At 40.7% G+C, this 22,343-nt stretch overlaps 1 protein-coding gene across 1 annotated transcript in view; it reads left to right on the top strand.

The window, feature by feature from the left end:
• DNAH9 (dynein axonemal heavy chain 9) overlaps nucleotides 1–22,343 on the top strand; it is a 305,906-nt gene that overhangs the window by 241,408 nt on the left and 42,155 nt on the right. The window contains exons 58-61 of the mRNA XM_058559699.1: nucleotides 2,729–2,899; nucleotides 4,659–4,781; nucleotides 11,612–11,805; nucleotides 14,071–14,219. Of these exons, the coding sequence (XP_058415682.1) occupies nucleotides 2,729–2,899; nucleotides 4,659–4,781; nucleotides 11,612–11,805; nucleotides 14,071–14,219 (637 nt within the window). The remainder of the gene's footprint in view (nucleotides 1–2,728; nucleotides 2,900–4,658; nucleotides 4,782–11,611; nucleotides 11,806–14,070; nucleotides 14,220–22,343) is intronic.

The following is a 22,343-nucleotide window of genomic DNA, read 5'->3' as shown; positions in this document are numbered from 1 at the left end:
TGAGTACGAGCTGAAATAAGTGTCTTCAAATTACCAAAACAACAGTACACTTAGAAGCCTTCTGTGATTTAAGGAAAAACTAACCACTGGAGTTCTCATGGTCTCAGCTTTGAGGTTGGATTTTACACTTCCTGCTCCAGGCAGAGAAAGGAGAGGCATTCTCAGAGATTGGAAACCACAGATAGCCAATGTGGCAGGAGCCACTCATCCCAATTTCCCAAAATGTTTTGAAGAGGAATATATTAAAATGTGTGTATTTGCTTTTATACAAACAAATACTCTTCAAGAGCCAGTTTTGAACGAGTGTGGGAATTCATAACATGGTTAAGATAGAACTTAAGTGATTATAAAGTAATTTTCTTCAAGAACTCAGTCAAAGGCTAGGAGAGGGTTAATGAGACACATTTGCAGGGTGCCAGGGTATCCCGAGTGAGAAGACACCTCGCTGGGGTTTCCTGCGCACTGGTGGAAGGCCCAGCTCCCTCTGTTGGGTGCGTTGTGTGGAGGGGCACGGCTGGAGAAATAAGGTTTCTCAGAGATAGGAAAGGGAAGAATCAGACAGGCAGAAGCAAGTAGAAGACAGAGCATTGGTCTCAAACTGGAGGCCCAAAGGCCTGTTGACCTGTTTTCTTTGATCCTCAGAGGGCTTTTCAAATACTTTCATTGGTTACAAAGATTTAAAAACAAGGAGGTTTCACATAGATCTCAATTTCTGGTTTCTCAGGAAAGTTTGGAAGATCTGGCAGCACAGAGCTCCATTCCACATGGTATAAATTCACTGGAGCTGAGGGATGGCTGCTCCCTAGATGGGCATGTGCCCTCCAGGTTGCCAGTCCCTGCCCCCTCCCTATTTGGTTTTACATACTTGGTCCTGAAGGCATTTGAATTTGAGACCCTTGGTCTAGAGCAGCCCTCAAGCTTTGCCTAAGCTCTTTCTGGCATTAGCAAGACACAGCCATTCATTTAACAAATGTTGTCGGTGCCTATTATATGGGAAAAGCTGGGCTGGATTCTAGGAAAGATAAGAAAGTTAGTAAACCCTGGTCCCCACCCTCAGAGTGCTCGCAATCTGGTGAAGATGAAAAGATTAAAAAATATGTAAGCTATAAGGCAACAGATAGGGCCCTAAAAGAGCACAAGAGTAGTTAGAGCCAGCAATAAGACCTTATGGGCAGGAGGAGAGACCTTCTGGGGGAAGCCATAGAAGCCGAGATCAGGCCAGCACCAGGGCTGTTCAGGCACCACAAGGAAGATAAAAAGGAAGGTCTTTTTTTGGCATGGAAAGGAAAAGAGAGCCAAAATTAGTTTTGTGTAAAGAAAATACTAAATGTACCTAGGTTTTAAAATTTTCTTTAGATATTTTCCTGAATTGTGAATCACTGTGTTAAAACCTAGTAACCAGACATTTATTTTGAGTCATACTAAAGTCATTTTGATAAAGATAGAGTTTTAGAGAAAAGCCATAGTAACCACCTAGGGAAAGCTATACACTGGGTCTCTATGGGCCTGTTCTGCAAGTGGGGGAAGCTTCTCAAATTGCTCTGTGTGGGGCTAGGGGGACATTATCGGCCCCTAAGGAGCTATTATTCCAATCTAAAACCTACCAAGTGAGGGTGAACATCATAATGGATTGGGTTGAAGGTGGTCAGAAGATTTTGCCAGGATCATCAAAGTGAACGTAGAAGAAAGGCTGCCAGGGCTCATTAACAAGCAACACCGTGGACTATGGAACAGAGAGAATATTTACATTTTTTCCCCCATTTTGCAAATGAGGAAATACTGAGGCTCAAATCTTATATGGCTTCCGTTGAGGTTCAAATACCTGGTGTTAGAAAGACCTAAATTTTTTTTCGCCCTTGAAGCCACAGAAGGAAAATAGAGAAAAGACTGGAAATCTGCATAGCCAGGAATTGAAAAGGCCCAATTATATCTTGAATTTTCTTTTCTCTAATGATTCATTCTATTCATATCACATTCAAAATGCAGCATTCCTAATATTTATTTTTATAAATAGTCTATATCTAAGTTTAAAACAATGGAAAGTTGATTCATATGATTTCAGTTTCATGTTATATTCATAATGTTCAGAAGATATTACCAAAGCAGGCTATGCTCCTAGCATTGCAGGAAAGGTCCATGAGACAAAAGGGCATGAAGAAGGCTCATCAAATGACTGCAGAGTTAATAGGAAGAAAAAGAATACGTGAGATTCTGATCATTACCAAAAGAAAAGATAATTCATTAAAAATATTCTGAGGGCCTGTTATGCACAATGGTCTCTTTTGGACGACTAAGTTGTACAACACATTTGTTCTACCATCAAGAATTTTATAATCCAGTGGATTATAAATCGTGGATAGAATCGTTAATCTCAGCTGGTTATTGTTGACTATGCTTACTTTTTATTTGGATAGTTATCCAACAAAACTTATTGGATTTAATGTAATTATTTTGACTACTGGACATTTATTTTTCACTGGTCAAAACTGTAGGCTCTTGTCTGTATACCCCATAGCTTTGCCCACTTTGTGACAACGTAATAAGTCATATGAGCAAACTAAGAAAAGAGCTAACAGCATGTTTTTTGTTGCCAACGTCCCTTCTTAGCAGGATATGCTGGGAAAACTTTTCTGTGGCTGCCAAATTATAATGTTCTTCACAGGTAAGACTACTAGCTATATACAAAGAGAGCTGTGTAAATCACCAATGTCCTACCTTCTGCCCCCAGGCCTTCAGTATCGTCTTCCAGAAAGCTGTGGAGAAGGCTGCTCCTGATGAGAGCCTCAAGGAGCGGGTAACCAATCTAATAGACAGCGTCACCTTCTCTGTGTACCAGTACACCACCCGTGGGCTCTTTGAGTGTGATAAGCTGACCTACCTTGCCCAGCTCACCTTTCAGGTAAAAGTGCATTGAAGAAGTTTCCAGAAAGCCGGTCGTTTTCTAGTACCCAACCAGCAGGTGTCAAGAAATTTTCCTCTTTTATCATCACTTCCTGTAGTATGTGCAGACTATCGGGCTCTAGGCAGAGGTGTCAGACAAGAAGGTCCAATATGGAGCATGCATGCTGCCCCCACCTTTGTCCCACTCATGGCTGAAACGCTTAAGCAATCATTTTACTTTCTTATTGGCCCTGGATGATCTAAGATCCCCCTCAACATAGCCCTCGAGCAGCCACTGCCAATCAATCCAAACTGGCACTGAAGATGAAACTGGATGGCCATACCAGTAACTAGATACCTTCTGAGATGCTGTAAGAACTTTGTTAGAGTATCCCTCATTATTTATTTACCTTTAGGGTTGCAAGTTTAACGTCCCAACCCTCCCCTGGAATAAGAAATTAAGCATGTCTTCCTATAGCCGTAGCAGCCTGACCCTTAAGAAAGTCCTTAAGAACTCTGATCCTCAAGGTTTTGGGAGTATCAGGGACCTCCAGTGTTAATAAGAAACCCTTGTATTCCGCCTATTCTCAACATAAAAAAACATGACAATTTCCTGGCATTTATCCCTCTAATCATTGAGGGTTGGGAATTTTTTCCTATATGTAAATTGGGAGCACAGACTAGATTATCTTAAAGGCCTCTTCCAATTCTAAAAGTCAGATATTCTGTGATCACTTCTGTGCCAACAGTTTGCACGTTCCAGAGCCAGAATTCCTGGGGGACTGTTAGTGTGGCTTATCCCTCTCACCCTCGGTATCCCCACTCCAACCCAGATGACAGTTTGGCCTTCACAAAAAGAACGGGGGCCCCAGCATAGACCAGTTTCCCTCTTGCCACTCATTTCCCCCAGACCCCAAGGAGCTTCCACCCTAGCTTCCACTCTTCTTTCCTCATAAATATTTCAACCTCCTTTTACAAGGACTTCTCCACGTCTTCTGCGATTTCTAGTCTTTCTCTTTAGAGACTTTTCCTCAAATTGACCAAACCACTAAGAAGTCAGCATTCCCATCTGTAACCTCTCAGCAGAGAACACCATTTGATGAGGGGAGAACAGTTTCCCCAGCACCTCTCAGTGTGAATCCTTAGCTCTACCCAAGACAAATGCTTTACCCACCCTGCACACACCTTACTCATTCCCCTTCCAAGCCTCTGCACTTTCCATAGCCCCCTCCCTGGAAAGCCTTCCCCTCCTGTCTAAATATTCCCATGTTTTAGCTTCTCCAAGACCCAATTCAAAACCACTTACAGAAAGTTAAGTCAAATTAACCCCCACAACGCTGCTTACTGGTCACTCCCCTATTCTGGAACTCCTTTAGCATTATTGATTCATATATGCACGTCTATTTTGCATACATTCATATATTACTTTGACACTCTCCTCATATCGTGTCATTTGTATGTGTCATGTTCTCAATGAGATTGCAGGAATGTACTCTATGGCATTTATGATTGATAGGTAAAATGCTTGCAAACCAAATATATGATCATTCACTGTGTGTATTTAAGTCACACTGATATTTGGGGTGAAAACACATGCACACAGAAGTGGTTTGCACAGATATACACTTTCTTCCACCCCAACCTTTTTCAACAACCGAAGATGGACAAGCCGCAGTGTTAGAAGCAGCGATAATTACACTGAGGGGCAGCGCTAGGTCTCCGGGACCCCGTAACTACCAGCAGCTAAGGCCACACGGTGTTATCCTTCCTCACTGCAGGTTCTCCTCCTGAACCAGGAAGTCAGCGCGGCGGAGCTGGACTTCCTGCTGCGGTCTCCAGTGCAGACAGGCGTCGTCAGTCCGGTGGAGTTCCTCTCCCATCAGGCCTGGGGTGGCATCAAGGTCAGTGCTGGCCCCTAGAGAAAAAGGCAAGTTCTCATCTCTTGGAGGTTTTCCCTGACACTTGTCCCCATGAAGTCAGCGGGGCTCTCTTTGGGGCTTCAAGGAGCAGGTGCGTGCTGGTGTGAGGGCTCTGCCTTCAGGGTGTGAGGGAACAGTAAGACCCTATAAGCTTCTCCGACTCCACTGAGCTGCCCTTCACCTGCCAGAGCCTAGGTCTGGAATATGGGCTCCTCTGTGAGGCCCTGGGGCTGGCGTGAAGATGCTGTCACAGCACTTCCATGAAACAGACAGATCCCAGGGCTCTGTCAGGCGTCTCCATGTGACTCCTAACTCAGACTCAAAGCAGGGGATGCATTCCAGCCTGGGAGTCCCAGTGGTTGATGATAGCTCACATTCACTGAGCACCTTAGAGATGCATTACCTTATCTCCTTCTCATGTCCACCTGGGCAATAGGTGTTATTTGTTCCCATTTAACGTATGAGGAAACTGAGGTCACACAACTTATAAGTAGCAAATCCAGGACACAAATTTCAGTCTGTCTGGTGGCAAAGCCCATTTTCTTTCCGTGTTATGCAGCTTAGCTTTGTTGGGATTCCAGGAACATTGAAAAGATGACAAACTGTAAGCTCCTTTCAGCAGGGGCCATGCCTGCATTCACAGGGCCTGACATGATGCCAAGCAGTAAACGTTGTCTGAGTGACACCACCTCCAGGGAGCCCAGGCCCTCTCCCTGTGGGCAGCTGTCGGTCCATACCCAAATGAGTGCCCGCGGCAGGCGCTGTGCTGTGTGAGGAGCAGCATCTGCGTAAAATCAATCCTGTTTATGACCTCCCAAGTTTGTTGCATTTTATACATATTTCATGGCACAAAGAAGTATGAGTCTAAGGTAATATGATTGGCTCTCTTTCTCTTTATATTTTTTACTAAATTTTTTTGTTTTGTGATAATGTAGACTCACATGCAATGATAAGAAATAATAGAGATATCCCTTGTACCTTGTGTCCCCCAATGGTAACATCTTGCATTGCTATAGTACGATATCACATCCAGGAAATTGACATTGATACAATCCACTAATCTTATTCTGATTTCACCAGTTTTTCATGCACTCCTGTGTGTGTGTGCGCGTGCACGCATGTATGCGTGTGTGTTTAGTTTACCATGTGTAAAGATTCGTGTAATCACCACCCCAGTCAAGATACAGAAAATTCCATCACTACAGGGATCCTTCATGTTGCCCTTTACAACCACAACAACCTCCTCTTTCCCCTAATTCCTAATGCCTGGCGACCACGAATCTGTTCTCCGTTTGTATAATTGTGTCGTTCCAAGGATGTTATATAAATGCAATCATACAGTATGTAACCTTCGGGGACTGGTTTGTTCATGCAGCATAATTCCCTTGAGATCCATCCAAGTTGGTTTACTTTATAACAAAAGCCCAGAACTGAGTGTTTATATGCGTGCTGTCCTCTTCATAGGAGCCATCGTAGGAAATTCAAGGCTAATTCCACTCATGCTGCCATTGCCCAAAGTATTTTTCTACCTGCTTTTTCAGAGTCTGTAGCTGTTCTTTTAATTATCTTTTGGTCTGTGTATAAATCAGGACTCCTACAAATTTCTTCTGTATAGGGCCACATAGTAAATATTTAGGCTTTGAGGGCCGGACTCTGTCACAAGGACTCAACTCTGCCAAAGTCACACAGCACATGTAAGCAAATGGAAATGGCTGAGTTCCAATAAAACTTTATTTGCGAACACAGGTGGTGAGCCACACGGGGCCTGCAAGCTGTAGTTTGGTGATCCCTGACCTAAATAATAAAGGTGTGATTTGACTTCTATGTATTAACTTCATTTGTCATTCTGGACTCAATCTGGCAAATAAGAAGGAGAATAAAATATTGGGAAAGAAACATGGGAGAACTCCATTCACCAACCAAAATCACAAAATTCCAAAATGCCTAAGAATAATTATAATAAATGCAGAGCATATGTGTGGAAAACCATCCACTTTCATATGCTACATAAGATATGAATGAATAGACCCCCTCTAGAGTAGCACTGTCCAAAAGAAATACAATGCGTGTCACATATGTAATTTAAAATTTTCCGGTAGTCATATTAAAAATGTAAAAAGAAACAAATGAAATTAATTTGATATATTTTGATATATTTTCTTTAACCCAATACAGCCAAAATATTATCATTTTAATATGTAATTGTTATAAAAACTATTAATGAGATATTTTAGATTTTTGTACTAAACCTTCGAATTCTGGTGTGTATTTTTTTACACTTAAAGCTCATCTCAATTCAGATACTAAATTTTCATGAGAATTACTCGATATGTATTTAGATTTCATAAAATTTAGAGTTAAAACAGTTGATTTCCGTACCCAAGTTGTTCCAAACATACTTAAGTTTTCCAATTACTAAAGCAAGTTCCAATTTCTAAACTTAAATTTAAAAATAATTATAATGAAATACAATTAAAAATTCAGTTCCTCAGTCACACTAGCCACATTTCATTTGCTTAATACTCACTTATGGGCAGTGGCTACCTTGTTGGACAGTATGGCCCTAGAGCTTGAGAATAATGACTCATGTCTGATGCCCTTATGGAAAATAAATTCTAGCAAGCAGATCTGAATGAACCCACTCTCAGAACTAGAACAGTCATGGAGATGGGCTAGTTAACACAGGCTCTGGAGTCAGACATTCCTGGGTTCAAGTTCAAGTTTTAGTGTGTGGCCTCTGGCATGCTATCTAATTCCTCTGAACCTTTGTTTCCTTACCTGCAAAATGGCCATCATCATACCTACCTCACAGGGTTATGTCAAACATATAGCAAATGTTCAGTGTGTGGAAGACGATTATGGGGATGGGGATGGGGATGGGGATGGGGATGGGGATGAGGATGGCTGTTGTATTTGTTTCCTAGGGCTGCCATAACAAAGTACCACAAGCTGGGTGGCTTAAAACAACAGAAATTTATTCTCTCACAGTTCTGGAGGCCAGAGGTCTGAAATCAAGGTGTCCGCAGTATCATGCTCCCTCCAAAGCCTCCAGGGGAGGCTCCTTCATTGCCTCTTTCAGTTTCAGGTGACCCTAGGCTTTCCTTGGTTTGTGGCAGCAAAACTCTGCCTCTGTCTCCACGGTGGTCTTCACATGGCCATCTTCCCACTTAGTGTCTTTGTGTCTCTTCTTCTCTTCTTATAAGAACACCAGTCATAATGGATTAGGGCCCTCCCTGGGGACCTCATCTTATCTTGATTACATCTGCAAAGACCCTATTTCCAGAGGTAAGGTCACATTCACAAGTCTAGGCAGTTAGTTCTTCAACATATCTTTTTGGGGGACACAATTCACCCCATAATGGTTACAATTATTAATTACCCAGCAATTAGGTGTATACATGCTGTGGTTGATATGGATTGTGCCTGACAGAATTTGCCCATAGAAGGAAAAACTTTGAGGAATTGCGAGGTGCCCCGTTGGGCCAAGTCCGGCCGCCTTTCTCTATATTATCCCACAAAACCCTCTGCAGCAAGTCATAAAGAATGAAAGATTCAAAAGCTCTCTTTACTGCTTTCCTTTTACGTCGTTCAACTCCAAAGCTGCTGTGCAGTTTAGTTCCGTTCTTCTTTTCACAAAGTGGACTGTTTGCTTTCCTTTTCTCACTTTGCTTTTTGGTTTTGTTTTGTGGGCTGAGCTCATCTGGCTGTACAAAGGCTTTTGCAAATGACGGAAGCTTTATCTCTCTCTCTGAGTTGTGTTATGAGGAGCAGCCAAGTCCAGGCCCATCAAACTCAAGCGCAGTACAGGGTGTGAGCAGGTGAAACACAACGCAATGAGCAGTGTGCATCTTGAAGCCTTTGATGAATGCTCTTTTTAAGTGTTCCGTTGGATTTTCGCCTAAAGAAACAAAATAAGTATAATTGAATAAGACATGATAAAGAAATTTTTTGCAACATTCCCACCGATGAGGAAGGTTGATTGCCTTGTTTCCCCAGAAGAACTGATAAGCAGCTAATGAATGAAATCTTTGTGATAAAATACTGCTTGTATTATTATCTTCTGTAAGGATTTTTTTAAGTCTCATCAAATGCCAAACTTAAGGCAACGAGCATGTTCTGTTCTTCATTATAAAATCTCATCTGCAATGCACGCCTTTCTTAGCCTTTGAAAAGGCACCTCACTACCACTCTGGATGCCAATTTAGCACAGTTGTATTTTGCTGCACAGTCCAATGTAATTAGGTTAATTAGTCATTTCCATTTAGCTTATTAGAAGGCTAGAAATCCCTTTCCCTCATTTGGAAGATTAAATGTTGCAATTGCCTTCGATCCAGAGCTTCAAGAAAGTGTGTTTCCGACCCAGTCACGGCAGCTGGGAACACTGATCACAGCATAATTTGCTCAGTTTTGTGGTGACACCAGAGGGGATAATGGGACTGCAGAAGGGTTAATGATGATGCAAGCTGGGAAGAGGGGTGAAGTGGCTGCCTGAAAGCAGATGAAGGTTGGTTCCTCAGCCCAGAGAGAAATAATTACAGCTGCTGTAGCTTTTCTCAGCCTGTCAAGAGCCCTCCTGCTGGCGGCCCAGATGTCAAACTTTATTAATTGAGCACTTCCTAAGTGCCAGGCAGCCTGCTATGAAAGTTCTTGCCCGCAGGGAACTCACAATCTTGTGGGAGTAACAGACAAGTCAACCAGCAATTGCAATTCAGTAACTATAGGAGCCCCGACAAAGCACAGGGAGAGCTTCATCGTCCTCGAAGCACCATATCTGCATTAGAGTATGAGCTATGCAGACAACGATGACTTGGCCTCATTTTCCAAATAAGAAAAATCAAAGCCCACAAAGGTTTAAAAACAGGCTTCAAGTCATAAGAGGTGGCACTGGGACCAGAGCTCTCGTCTTCTGGCGCCTCCTCCACCATCCTACACACCACTCCACACCACTTCTGGGCGCGAATGAGGGTACGTTCCCTGCTCTCAGGGGTCCGGGTGAAGTTGGGAAGCCACAGAGCCCATGTGAAAGGGCATGTGAAGACAGGACATGTGTTCATCCACACAAGAGAAGAGCATAGGCAAGACCAGGTCAAATGTATATATCCTCCTCCATCTTTAGCTTCTCCTTGTCGCCTATAAGACGTCCCTACTGCAATCATACTGCTTTCTATCATATCCCACACTCTCCCCCCTCCAGGCTTTGGCTCTTGTTGATCCTTCCCCATAAAATGTCCTTCCCCTCTCTTGACCTCTATCTCTGCCCAACAGAATTCTTCATAACTACCAAGGCCTCCCTCATCTCCTCTTTCTCTTTAGCTTAGGATTGTGAGCTCCTTGAAGGCATGTATCTTTTTTTGTTCACCTTTGTATTCCCATGTACCTGGCATGTAGTACACTTTCAATAAATATCAAATGAATGAATGAATTCGAATAACAAAATGTATGAGTTCCTTAAAATTCATGGCATTGTGCTCTCATTGGAGAGATGAAACATCCAGGCAGAGTTGAGTAAGAATGGAAAGGCTGCAGGTAACTAATTGTCTAAGTGAGTGATGTTTATGTGGGCACTCTGAAGAAACAGGATGGAGCCCCTCCCAAAATTTGGTTCTGATGTCAAGACTGATGATGCCACACACGTACCTAAGAGAGTGTGAAAAAGTTTGCTGCTCACATAATGAGACTTTCTGAGAGAGCAGGAGAGCTCCCGAGCAGTCTGAAAATGGCTTGAGAGAGTTTGGAGTTTTTATGGTAGGTAGAGTGGGGCCAGGGTGAGAGTTCCTGCGCATGGGCAGGGGCTTGCGTGGTACAACTTCCCTCCAGCACCATAGGAGGGAGTATCTAGGCTTACTTATCAGCTTGCCCAGATGTGGATCAGAAGAGGAAGAGGGAGGGATAAGGCTTAAAAGCTATCAGCAGTCAAACATCTAAAAATTGAGTCAGTCTCTTTGTTAAAGATATCAACTCTGTGAGTAGTTCTAGGTGGTCCTCAAAAAAAGGGTGGGAGGGCTATGTGTTCTAGGTTAGAGAGGATGTACCTGTGGGAAGTTGTTGATTTTGAACTGGACTTGAACAACTTGTAGAAACTTAACAAATGATAATCATTACCAGTGCAAGAATAGGAAGGAGTAGAATTTGATAGAGAACAGGACCTTTCACTTGGTGATAATAGTGTGAACAAGGAATTGAGTAGGGAATGAGTCTGGCAAATTTCCAAGGTTGGGAGCAGGCAAGAGTGGGAGGGAAGTAAGCTAGCTGGTTAACTGGGTGGATTGGAGAGGAGCAGTAAATGAGATTTGATTACCAAGTTACACATTTGGACTTAATCCTTATGGAAACAGGCAACTCATGGAAATTTTAGAGTTGGCATTAACACAAAGTCAGTGATTCTGGAGACATTTTGAGAGAGGAATTGACGGGAGTTGCTGGCAGAGTGAATATGGGGATGAAAGGGAGAAGTCAAAGACTTAAAGTATCTGGGAACCATGACCAGAAAAATCATGGCATCCCGTCTTGTCCATCTTTCCAAGTAATACCCTGTAGGCCGGTGCTGCTCAGTCTATACTACTGATAATAACACGAACACTTTATTTGCTAAACCTTGCATGTTATTGGGGCAATTTGCTGAAGGTGAGATAATCAAAATCCTTCCTATTCCTTGAGTTTACCTGGGGGTAGATCCAAGGCTCAAGATAAGAATACAAATGAGACAGAATTATGTCTATAATATCATCTTGTCCTTCAACCCCCAACACAATGCGCATGACAGCTTTCTGGAGAAACTGCATTTTAGAGCAAGATTCTCTGAAATTTTCCAGGCACTTTCATCAATGGAAGAATTCTATAACCTGGATCGGGACATTGAGGGATCTGCCAAGAGCTGGAAAAAGTTTGTGGAATCAGAATGTCCCGAGAAGGAGAAGTTCCCACAGGAGTGGAAGAACAAGACAGGCCTGCAGCGCCTCTGCATGATGAGAGCCATGCGGCCTGACCGGATGACCTATGCCATGCGGTAGGGAACAGGGGATGGTGGGCAGGCCCAGGACAGGCATCGGGCAATCTCAGCAGGGCTGAGCACAAAGGTCATGTGTTTATAGTAGTAGGAGCCTTTGTGCCAACATCCAAAATCCCATGAGGCCTGTTGCTCTGTTTTGCCATGTATTTTCTTAATACCTAAGTGGACAGTTTGGAAAGTGATACTTATCAATATCAGCATTGAGAAGAATTCTGGTCACATCTAATGTGGTAGGAGATGATGGGATCCAGAGAACAGAGGGAAGGATCATGCTTAGCAGGAAGAACATCTCTTTTATCACAAAGAAGAAAAAGAGACAGATATGGCTATAGTTAAGGTGATAGAAGGATGACAGAAAATTGAGAAGGATTTTGTCTGATGACTTCCATTTTCTCCCAGAAGTAGGAAGCAAGATCATCAGTTGAGTTTGTGTGGGCCCACCTAGTTAAGATCTTGCACTTGTATTGGCACCAGTCTTCAACATTGGATTGTTTTCTACAGCAGCATCCCAGGTGTAGATTCAGGGTTAAGTTGATCCAGAGCATGGATCATTACAAGTTGGTGTGTCGGAACAAGAGTTAGGCAACGGAGGTGAGGATATTGGCAAGAGAATGATTTTAGAAGTCATAATAATAGAGACAGGAAGCAGATTAGTAGTTGCCTGGGGCTGGAGGGTGGGAATAAGAATTATCTAAATGGGCATGAGGAATCTTATTGGCATGATGAAAATATTCTAAAACTGGATTATGGTGAAGTACAATTACAATTAAGTAAACTTATTAAAAATTATTGAATAGTACACTCAAAATGGGTGTATTTTATGGTATGTCTATTGAACCTCAATAAAGTTTTTTTTTTAAAAAAAAGAAGTTAGGGCCGGTTCCGTGGCTTAGCGGTTAAATGCACGCGCTCCGCTGCTGGCGGCCGGGGTTCGGATCCCGGGCACGCACCGATGCACCGCTTCTCCGGCCATGCTGAGGCCGCGTCCCACATACAGCAACTAGAAGGATGTGCAGCTATGACGTACAACTATCTACTGGGGCTTTGTGGGGGGTGGGAATAAATAAATAAAATCTTTACAAAAAAAAAAAAAGAAGTTATAGGTCATGAAGTCTGCACTGGATAGGAAAGAGGTAAAGAGAACAAGACAATGACTAAAAAAAAAAACCCAGGAGGCCACAATACTGAAAATCCTGCATTTGTAGTGACACCAATAGAGGCAAAGAATAGGTGAAGAAAGGGTAAGTTGCTAAATTGCTAATAGAAGGTTTAGTCAGAGAGTGGGATGTTTGCATTTATGGTTTCAGATATAAAAAAAGTTCTCAAGTAATGACAAGGATGAGAGTGTGGCCATGGAGTCAGGTGGCTGAAGTGGGGAAGAAATGAAGATTGTTAAGAATCTGGAGGATTATCCACATGAAGGTTGATGTCACTCAGGCTGGTGGAGAGAAAATCCGTGAGCCAAGTGTCCAAGTGTTCAGTGAATGAGTAGAGTGACCAAAGGAACACTAGATGACATTGATGTACAATAGTGGTGATACAGCCAGGGGAACTGGGTCTCAATGGAGCCACAAGAATGGAAAAGTAGTGGTTTGGAAATAGCAGTCCTCAGTGAGCAGGACCATGATCCCACCTCCCTATCCAGGATAGGTCAGATGTAGGAGAATGAGCCCAGTTGAGAAAGCTACAGGGAAAATAGTGTCCTGGGGGAAGAGTTTAGGCCAGGAGTTGGGCTGGATGGTCAGTAAGTGCTTTTAGCTACAAGGTTTTGTTTAGCATAAATGGGACACTTTGGAAAGGAACATTAGTAAGTGGCGTAAGATGAAAGGAGACACAGAGAATGACAGAACATGAGGGAATAGAAGACTGGCAGGCCTTAAATCTCGGATAGGAAGGGAGGATCGCAGGAATATGAAGTGTGGAGGATTTAGCTGCCTGCAAGCTTTCAGAGGCATTGGTCCTGGCAGTCTTCTGATGGATGGAGGTGATGCGACAGGACAGCCAGGCTTCACAGAGGGGTCAGCGGTGGCTGGGATGGATGGGGATTCAGAAGGAGCCCTGATCTAAGTGAGCAGGCTGGCAACTCGCAGCACAGGTCTAAGTGTTGACTTAATTAATAAGTAGTGAACTTAGAGTTGGTCCTAGCTCTGTAACTACCAAGCCCATGACCTTGAGCACATCCTTCCATTTCTATAGGCCTCCATTTCTCCATTGTTATTATTTTGTGACTGATATACATATGTGTACTTTTTTTTCTGGCAGAGATTTTGTTGAGGAGAAGTTAGGAAGCAAATACGTTGTGGGAAGAGCACTAGACTTTGCAACCTCATATGAGGAATCAGGACCAGCCACTCCCATGTTTTTTATCCTGTCTCCAGGGGTGGACCCACTGAAGGACGTGGAAAATCATGGTGAGAAAACCTCAACTTGGAGCCAAAGCTGCACCAACTCCATGAATTTTCACTCTTTGTGTCTGTTGGTTTCTCTTTTTCTGACTCAAGGCTCATTACACAATCCTCTGTATTTGCTAACCACACAGAAGTCAGGATCATTGCTGAACCAATACCAGGGGACCATCACCAGAGAAAGGACCACTCTGGGCTATATAAGGTGGAATCACAGTAGCGGGTTCTTGAGGAGACCTTGTCCCTCCACCCACCTATTCCCCTTACTGTAGCTGGAGCAATCTTTTTGAAATACAAGTACAATCCTTTCACAGGGTCCTCTTGCCCTCCGAATAAAGTCCAAGCTTCTTAACGTGGCTTACAGGGAATTTCGTCATCCAGTCCCTCCCTATTTCTCCAGGCTACTTCCCATTATGGCTTTCCTACTGCCACTGGCACAAATCACCCCAAACTGAGAGGCTTAAAATAACACAAATTTATTATCATACACCAAAAACTACAAAACATTGTTTAAAGAAATGAAAGAAGATGTAAATAAACGGAAAAACATTCTATGTTCATGGATCAGAAGACAATACTGTTAAGACAATACTCCCTAGATTGACCTACATCTTCAGTGCAACCTCTATTGAAATCCTAGCTACTTTCTTTATTGAACAGAAATTGACAAGCTTATCCTAAAAGTTATATGGAAATGCAAGAGACCTTTAATAGCCCAAACAATCTTGAAAAAGATCAAATTTGGTGAATTCAAACTTCCTGATTTCATAGGTTAATACAAAGCTATAGTAATCAAGACTGTAACAGGCATACAAATAGACATATGGCTCAGTGGAATAGAATTAAGAGTCCAGAAATAAACTCTTACATTTATGGTCAATTGAGCATAGCTCTAGAGGTCAGAAGTCATCAATGGGTGTTACTGCCTCTTTCTTTTCCTCTTAAGGACCCCCTATCATTCTGTTGGGCCCACTCAGATAATCCAGGATAATCTCCCTATCTCAAGGTCCTTAATTTAATCACATCTGCAGAGTCCCTTTTGCCATATTCACAGGTTGTGAGGATTAGGACATGGGCGTCTTTGGGGGCTTGTTATTCTGCCTGCATTTCCCTTCTCCCCTCCTTTGCACTCTACGCAGTAGCCATTCCTTTTTCCAAAATATGCTGTTTCCCCTCCCACATCCCCTTCACCAGGCTAGCCTCTCCTCATCCTTCAGATACCAATTTCAATGTCACCACCTCCAGGAAGCCCTACCTGACTTCCAAGATGCTAGATTCCCCTCCCATGTGGTTCTAGGGTACCCTTCTTTGTGTATATCCCATCGTAATTGTCTAGTGACTATTGTGTCTTCCTGTGAGAGTGAGAGCTCCTTAGGAATAGGTGTTCTTTTCACCTTTGTATCCCCAGTTCCTAGCACTGTGCATTTCATGTGATGAGTACTCAGCAAATATTTATGTTAAATGAAGGAATGAGAAAATGAATGACTAATTAATCAAAACTATAAAACTAGCAAAACTACAACATTTCACAAAGTTAAATAAAGACCCGACAGGTTTTTATAGAGCCAGGACTTTATAGGTAAGAATCCAGACCATGTAATACAAGTCCATCAGCAGTATATTCATTATGTGAGGAAAGGACTGTATAGCATATGCCTGGTGTTTGGGGTTAGTTGAGATGAAGCTAACTTGGCCCTAAAGGATGGATAAGATCTGTGTAAGGGAAAGAATTATCATATTCACTAATTTAATGTATATTTTTGTAGTCTCCTAAAAATTTCAAGTAACACTTGCACATATTTTTTTAATATAGATAATAAGAATTTAAAATGAAAAGCAACAGTTCCCAGCTCCAGCCCTCCCCGTACCCAGAGCCCCTTCCCAGACTCTGTGCTTTTGCCCATTTCTGAATTTAGTCTTCCTGTAGTTACTTCTCTGTTTCCTGCTAATAATCTTATATCACTATTTCTGAATTTATCAATTTTAGGTATCTATTTATTCCCTGATATGAAAAATAAGAATTTAGCTCCCATTACTGCCCACAAAACTCTCCTCTTTTTCTCAAATTTTTAAAAGTTACTGAGATATAATTGCCATAAATTCACCCATTTAAAGTATACAATAGAATGTTTGTTAATATTTTCACAAGACTATGCAACCGTCACCACAATCTAATTTTAGAAAATTTTGTCTACCCAAAAAGAAACCCTGCATCTATTAGCAATCACTCTGTATTTCATCCCACCACCTCCCAGTCCTAGTCATCGCCAGTTTACTTTCTGTCTCTAAAGATGTGCCTATTCTGGAAATTTCCTATTAAAAAATCATATGCTATGTGGTCTTTTGTGGCTGGCTTCTTTCACTTCGCGTAATGTTTTCAAGGTTCACCCACGTTGCAGCATCTATCAGAACTTCATTCCTTTTTATGGCTGATAACAGTCCATTGTATGGCTATACCATAGTTTATTTATCTATTCATCAGATGATGGACATTTGGGCTCATTCCTCTTTTGGTTATTGAGAATAACACTGCTATGAACATCCATGTACACGAGGGCGTGTTCTCAATTCTCTTGAATATATACTTAGGAGTAAAATTGCTGGGTCATATGGTAACTTTATGTTCAATTTTTTGAGAAATTACCAAGCTGTTTTCCAAAGGAACTGCACCATTTTACATTCCCTCCTGCAATGTATGGGGTTCCTATTTCCATCTTTAAATTATAGCCACTATAGTTGGTATGAAGTAGTAGCTCAATGTGGTTTGGATTTTCATTTCCCAAATGATTTTAAGCATCTTTTCATGTGCTTATTGGCTATTCAGGTATCTTCTTTGGAGAAATGTCTTTTCAAATCCTTTGTCCATTTTTTAAATTGAGTTGTCTTTTTATTGTTGAGTTGTGAGAGTTCTTTATATATTCTGGATAGAACTTCCTTATCAGATATAAGATTTGCAAATACTTTATCCCATTCTGTGGGTTTTCTTTTCACTTTTTTGAGGGTGTCCTTTGAAGCACAAAAGTTTTCAATTTTTTTAAAGTCCAGCTTATCTATTTTTTTCCTTTAGTCACTTGTGCTTTGATATTGTATCTAAAAAACCATTGTCAAATCAAGATCACAAAGATTTACTCTCCTATGCTTTCTTCCAAGAGTTTTATGGCTTAACTATTACATTTAGGTCTATGATCCATTTTGAGTTAATTTTTGTGTATGGTGTGAGGAAGGGGACCACCTTCATCCTTTAGCATGTGGATATCCATTTGTCTCTGCATCATTTGTTGAAAAGCCTATTCTTTCCTAATTAAATTGCCTTGGCACCCTTGTTGAAAATCAGTTGACCATAAACATAAGAGTTTATTTCTGGACTCTTAATTCTGTTCCACTGATCTATATGTCTATTTGTATGCCAGTAACAGCCTTAATTACTATAGCTTTGTATTAACTCATGAAATCAGGAAGTGTGGGTCCACCAAATTTGGTGTTTTTCAAGATTGTTTGGGCTACTGTAGATCTCTTGCATTTCCATATAAGTTTTAGGATAAGCTTGTCAATTTCTGTTAAAAAAAGAAAGTAGCTATGATTTCAATACGGATTGCACTGAAGATGTAGATCAATCTAGGGAGTATTGTCTTAACAATATTAAGTCTTCTGATCCATGAACATAGAATGTCTTTCCGTTTATTTAGATCCTCTTTCATTTCTTTTAACAATGTTTTGTAGTTTTTGGTGTGCAAGTCTTGCATTTCTTTAGTTAAATTTATTCCTCAGTATTTTATTCTTCTTGATTCCATTCTAAGTCGCATTGTTTTCTTAATTTCATTTTTGTAATGTTCATTGCTAGTGATTTTTGTATATTTTTGTATATCGATCTTCTATCCTGCAGCCTTGCTGAACTTGTTTATTAGTTTTCATAGTTTTTTAGCGAATTCCTTAGGATTTTATAAAGATGACAAGATTATGTCATCTATGAATAGAGGTAGTTTTACTTCTTCCTTTCCAATCTGGATGCCTTTTTATTTCATTTTCTTGCCTAATTGCCCTGGCTAGAATTTCTAATATAATATTAAATAGAAATGGCAAGCTCGAACATCCTTGTCGTGTTCCTAATCTTAGAGGAAAATCATTCGGTCTTCACCATTAAGTATGATGTTAGCTGTGGGTTTTTTGTAGATTGTCCTTTATTTGATTAAGGAAGCTGCCTTCTACTCCTAGTTTGTTGAATTTTTCCCTTATATCGTGAAAATGTGTTGGATTTTGTAAAATGCTTTTTCTGCATCCATTGAGATGATAATATTGTTTTGTCCTTTATTCTATTAATATTACATTACGTATTACATTAATTGATTTTTGGAAGTTAAGCCAACCTTGCATTCTTGTGATCCCACTTGGTCCTGGTGTATAATAATTTTTACATGTTGCTGGATTCAATTTGCTAATATTTTGTTGAGGATTTTTACATCTATATTCAGAAGGGATGTTGACCTATTGTTCTCTTTCCTTGTGATGTCCTTGTCTGGTTTGGTTGGGTATCAGGATAAGAAAACTAGTAATCTATACATCAGAATGAGTCAGGAAGTTTTCTTTTCTCTTATATTTTTTAGAAGATTTTGTGAAGGATTGGTATTAATTCTTCATGAATGTTTGGTGGAATTCAGAGATGAAGCCACCTGGGCCTGAGCTTTTGTTAGTGGGAAGTTTTTAAATTACTAGTTCGATCGCTTCACTTATTATGCGTCTATTCAGATTTTTTATTTTTCTTTGAGTCAGTTTTGGTAATTTTTTTCTTTCTAGGAATTTTTCCATTTCATCTAAATTATCAAATTTGTTGGCAAATACCTCCAAAATTTTGATATCTGTATTAAAATGTTTAGTTCTTCTACTATGTTAACTTAAATGTTGTTACTAAAACAATTTTTTGTTCCATGAATTTTAGATAATTTCTCTTGACTTACCTCTATGTAAGATTAGGCTTCCATTTTCTAACTAGTATTAGCTATGCTTTTATTTTACACAGTCAAGGATAGATATATATTTATTCTACTCTGTTACCATTATTAACTTTTTTCATGCCTAGTCTATGAGCTAATTATAATATTTGAAAACCAATAAACAGCATTTATATCATAATTAATATATACATATTATTCACTACAGAGGCAAATAAATATGCTAGGATTACATTTTCTTCTTTATGGTTCCAATGTCATAATCTCTAGGGGTCTCTCAAAAGTGAATGTTCTCAGCATAAAGATTGAAATTTCAGTTTGCTTCATACTTAGATGATAATTTTCTTAGATAGTTTTTAGTTTTTTCTGGAGTTTCTAAATGCCTTTTCTTTGTCCGTGGGAGAAGAAATAAATGTCCCCTTTACTCTTATCATTAATATCTCAAACTTCTTATTCATTCCATATATTGAATAGAATCCACTTAACTCTTGTTGAAAATACTCTACCTAGATCTCACTTACATCCTGTTCTGAAATAGATTATACTTTAACCTTATAGGAAATTATCGTCCTGGGACTTATTTTCTTTATGTTCTAGTTTAGTTCTACTATGTTTGTATCTCATGTCTTTTATTTTCAACTTCCACCCTAGTTTTGCTAGCAAAGTCAACAGAAAAAAATCACAGGATGTAAAATTTCTGAATCCTTGGGTTTCTAAAAAGACTTCAGTGTTGCCCATATACTTGTTTGATAGTTTTGCTAGGTCCAAAATGATTTTTACTCAGAATGTGTCCACATTGTTCAGTTGTCTTCTAGAAATCAGTTTTGTTCATGAGAGGTCATATGCCAGTAGGATGCTATTCTTTCCTTGTTTCTTTGTTGGTGACCTATTTTTATTCCTTTGAAACTTTAGAATCATCTCTCTGCTCTGTATTCTGAAATTTCACGAGCTGTGTTAGGTTTTGGTCTTTTTCATTCATCTGCTCAACACTCAGCGTGCCATTTCAAGTGGAAGAGTCATACCTCTCTTTATCTCCAGAAATGTTGCTTTATTATTTTTGGTAAATGCCACCACCATTCACCAAGTTGCTCATGCTGGAAACCTGGGAACCAGTCGCCTCCTCCTCCACCCACCACATTTAGTCCTATTGATTCTACCTCCTAAATATGTTTCAAATCGTCTAATTGTTTCTATCTTCATTGCTGCCTCCCTACCCTAGTCTGAGTCACTGTAATCTCTCACTGGGACTATCACAATAGCCTCCTAACTCATCCCCACTCTTCTCCCCCTGCCTGCAATCTTTTGCTACTCTGCAGCCAGAGTCATCTTGCTAAATCTCAGATCTGATCTTGACGCTCTCCTATTTAAAACTCTCTAGTGACTTCCCATTGTTCCTAAGGTAAGGTCCAACACCATTAACATGATCTATGTGGCCTGCATGGCCTGGCCTTTCTGTCCAGCCTTGGATCTTATCTTCCCCCAAGCTCACTCTACTCCAGCCACACAGCCCTTTTAGATCCTCAGTCAAAGCATAAACCTTCCTGACCTAGGGCATTTTCACAAGCCCTGAAATACTTCTCCCCAACTCTTCAACAATCCACTGCCTACTCATCCTGCAGGTATCATCCTCTCCTGACCTTCTCCTCACAAGACCATTTGGTTCCCCATTATACATATATTTGCTTCAGAGCATTTAATACAATTCTAATTAAATCTTTCTTTTATAATTTTAACTTATGTGTGCCTACCTGCTTGTCACTAAGATCTTTGAGGTCAGGGACTGTGTTATCTTGCTCATCATTTTCTTACCAGTGCATAATAGCATAACCAGCACAGACAAGTGCCCAGTAAATATTTGTGGAATGAATTAAGAAACAAATGATGAATGAATATCATCAGGATTGTTGTCATTGCCAAGTTTTTCTTGACTTTCACCCTTTTATAGAGGTCTGTATTCTTTCTGTCTCCTGGAAGTTTTTATTCCTTTCATATTGACAAATCTAGTTTCCTCATTTTTATTCAATATTTTCCTTTTTGGAAGCTTTTATATGCCCTGTTTATGAGCAATTTCCTACTGTTCTTTGCCAATTGACCTTCAACTATTCCATCATGTAGTGTGAAGCTTTCTGTCATTTCAGGCAAGCTTGACCCTTCCTGATCCATATTGGTTATTTGTCTCTGAATACACTATCTCAGCCCTGCCCTTGGCTTAATCTTATCGCATATTTCCTTACCAGAGGCAATATTGCTGTTCATCAGCTAGAGATCACTTAGGCACCTGTGCCTCTTTCTCTCTCTCTTCCTCCCTCCCTGCCTTCTTGATGGTTTGATTTATTTTCTAATTCACCCATTTAGAACATATGCTCTGGTGACATCCATATTTTCTGCATCTTGGATCTAACCAGTTTGCCTGATGGGCTTCTGTTCTCAAGTTTGGAATCCACGTGACTGACTCAAATGCTTTCCCCTATTTCCCCTAGCCCCAGCTTATTAAGTAAACTAACTGTCTTCATGCTTAGGCAGAGTCTCTGCATCAGACAGTTCACTGTTTTACTCCATTTAGACTCTTACAAAGCTTGGCATCCTTTCCTATCTTTGAGTATGTGACTTATGTTCTTAACTCCTTCCTTTCTCTATCCCTTTGTTTCATCATGGCAGTTCTTAATATTGGATAGGATTTTAAAACCCTGATTGCCAGATGAAAGATTTGTTCCCTCGTCATCCTTCCACCCCCACCATCCCCAAATGCATGAACCCAAGACAAATAAAATTCTGTGGATGATTTTGGGAGTTTTCTAAGCCCCTGAAGCTCATCCATTGACCCTTGATTAGGAATCTATGCTTTTCTGCCACTTTCGTGTCTCTTAATCTCCTCCAAGATTTCCCTTCCTCAACAATTTTGCAGAAGCAGAAGGAGGTGGAGGAGGAGGAGGAGGAAGAGAAGGAAGAGGAAATTCCATCCACTTTTCTTGGCCTCTGTTTTAACATGAAACCTGCCGCCACCCACCCCCACTGCTTTCCTTCTTGCTTTCTCGGATTAATCCTTTAACAGCTCTTTAATTTGTCCCTCCTTCTCTCTCTTTTTCTCATCACCTTCTTCCTGAATGAGCCGTGCTTCCTTATTTGCACGTTTATTTTTGCTTTTGCTTCATCTAAAAGCAATCCCTTATTGTTTCCAATCATC

Source organism: Diceros bicornis, chromosome 18, assembly GCF_020826845.1.
Source record: "Diceros bicornis minor isolate mBicDic1 chromosome 18, mDicBic1.mat.cur, whole genome shotgun sequence".
Classification (NCBI taxonomy): Eukaryota; Metazoa; Chordata; class Mammalia; order Perissodactyla; family Rhinocerotidae; genus Diceros; species Diceros bicornis.
Note: the sequence above shows the minus strand (reverse complement) of the source record. Positions and strands in the feature narration are given on the sequence as shown.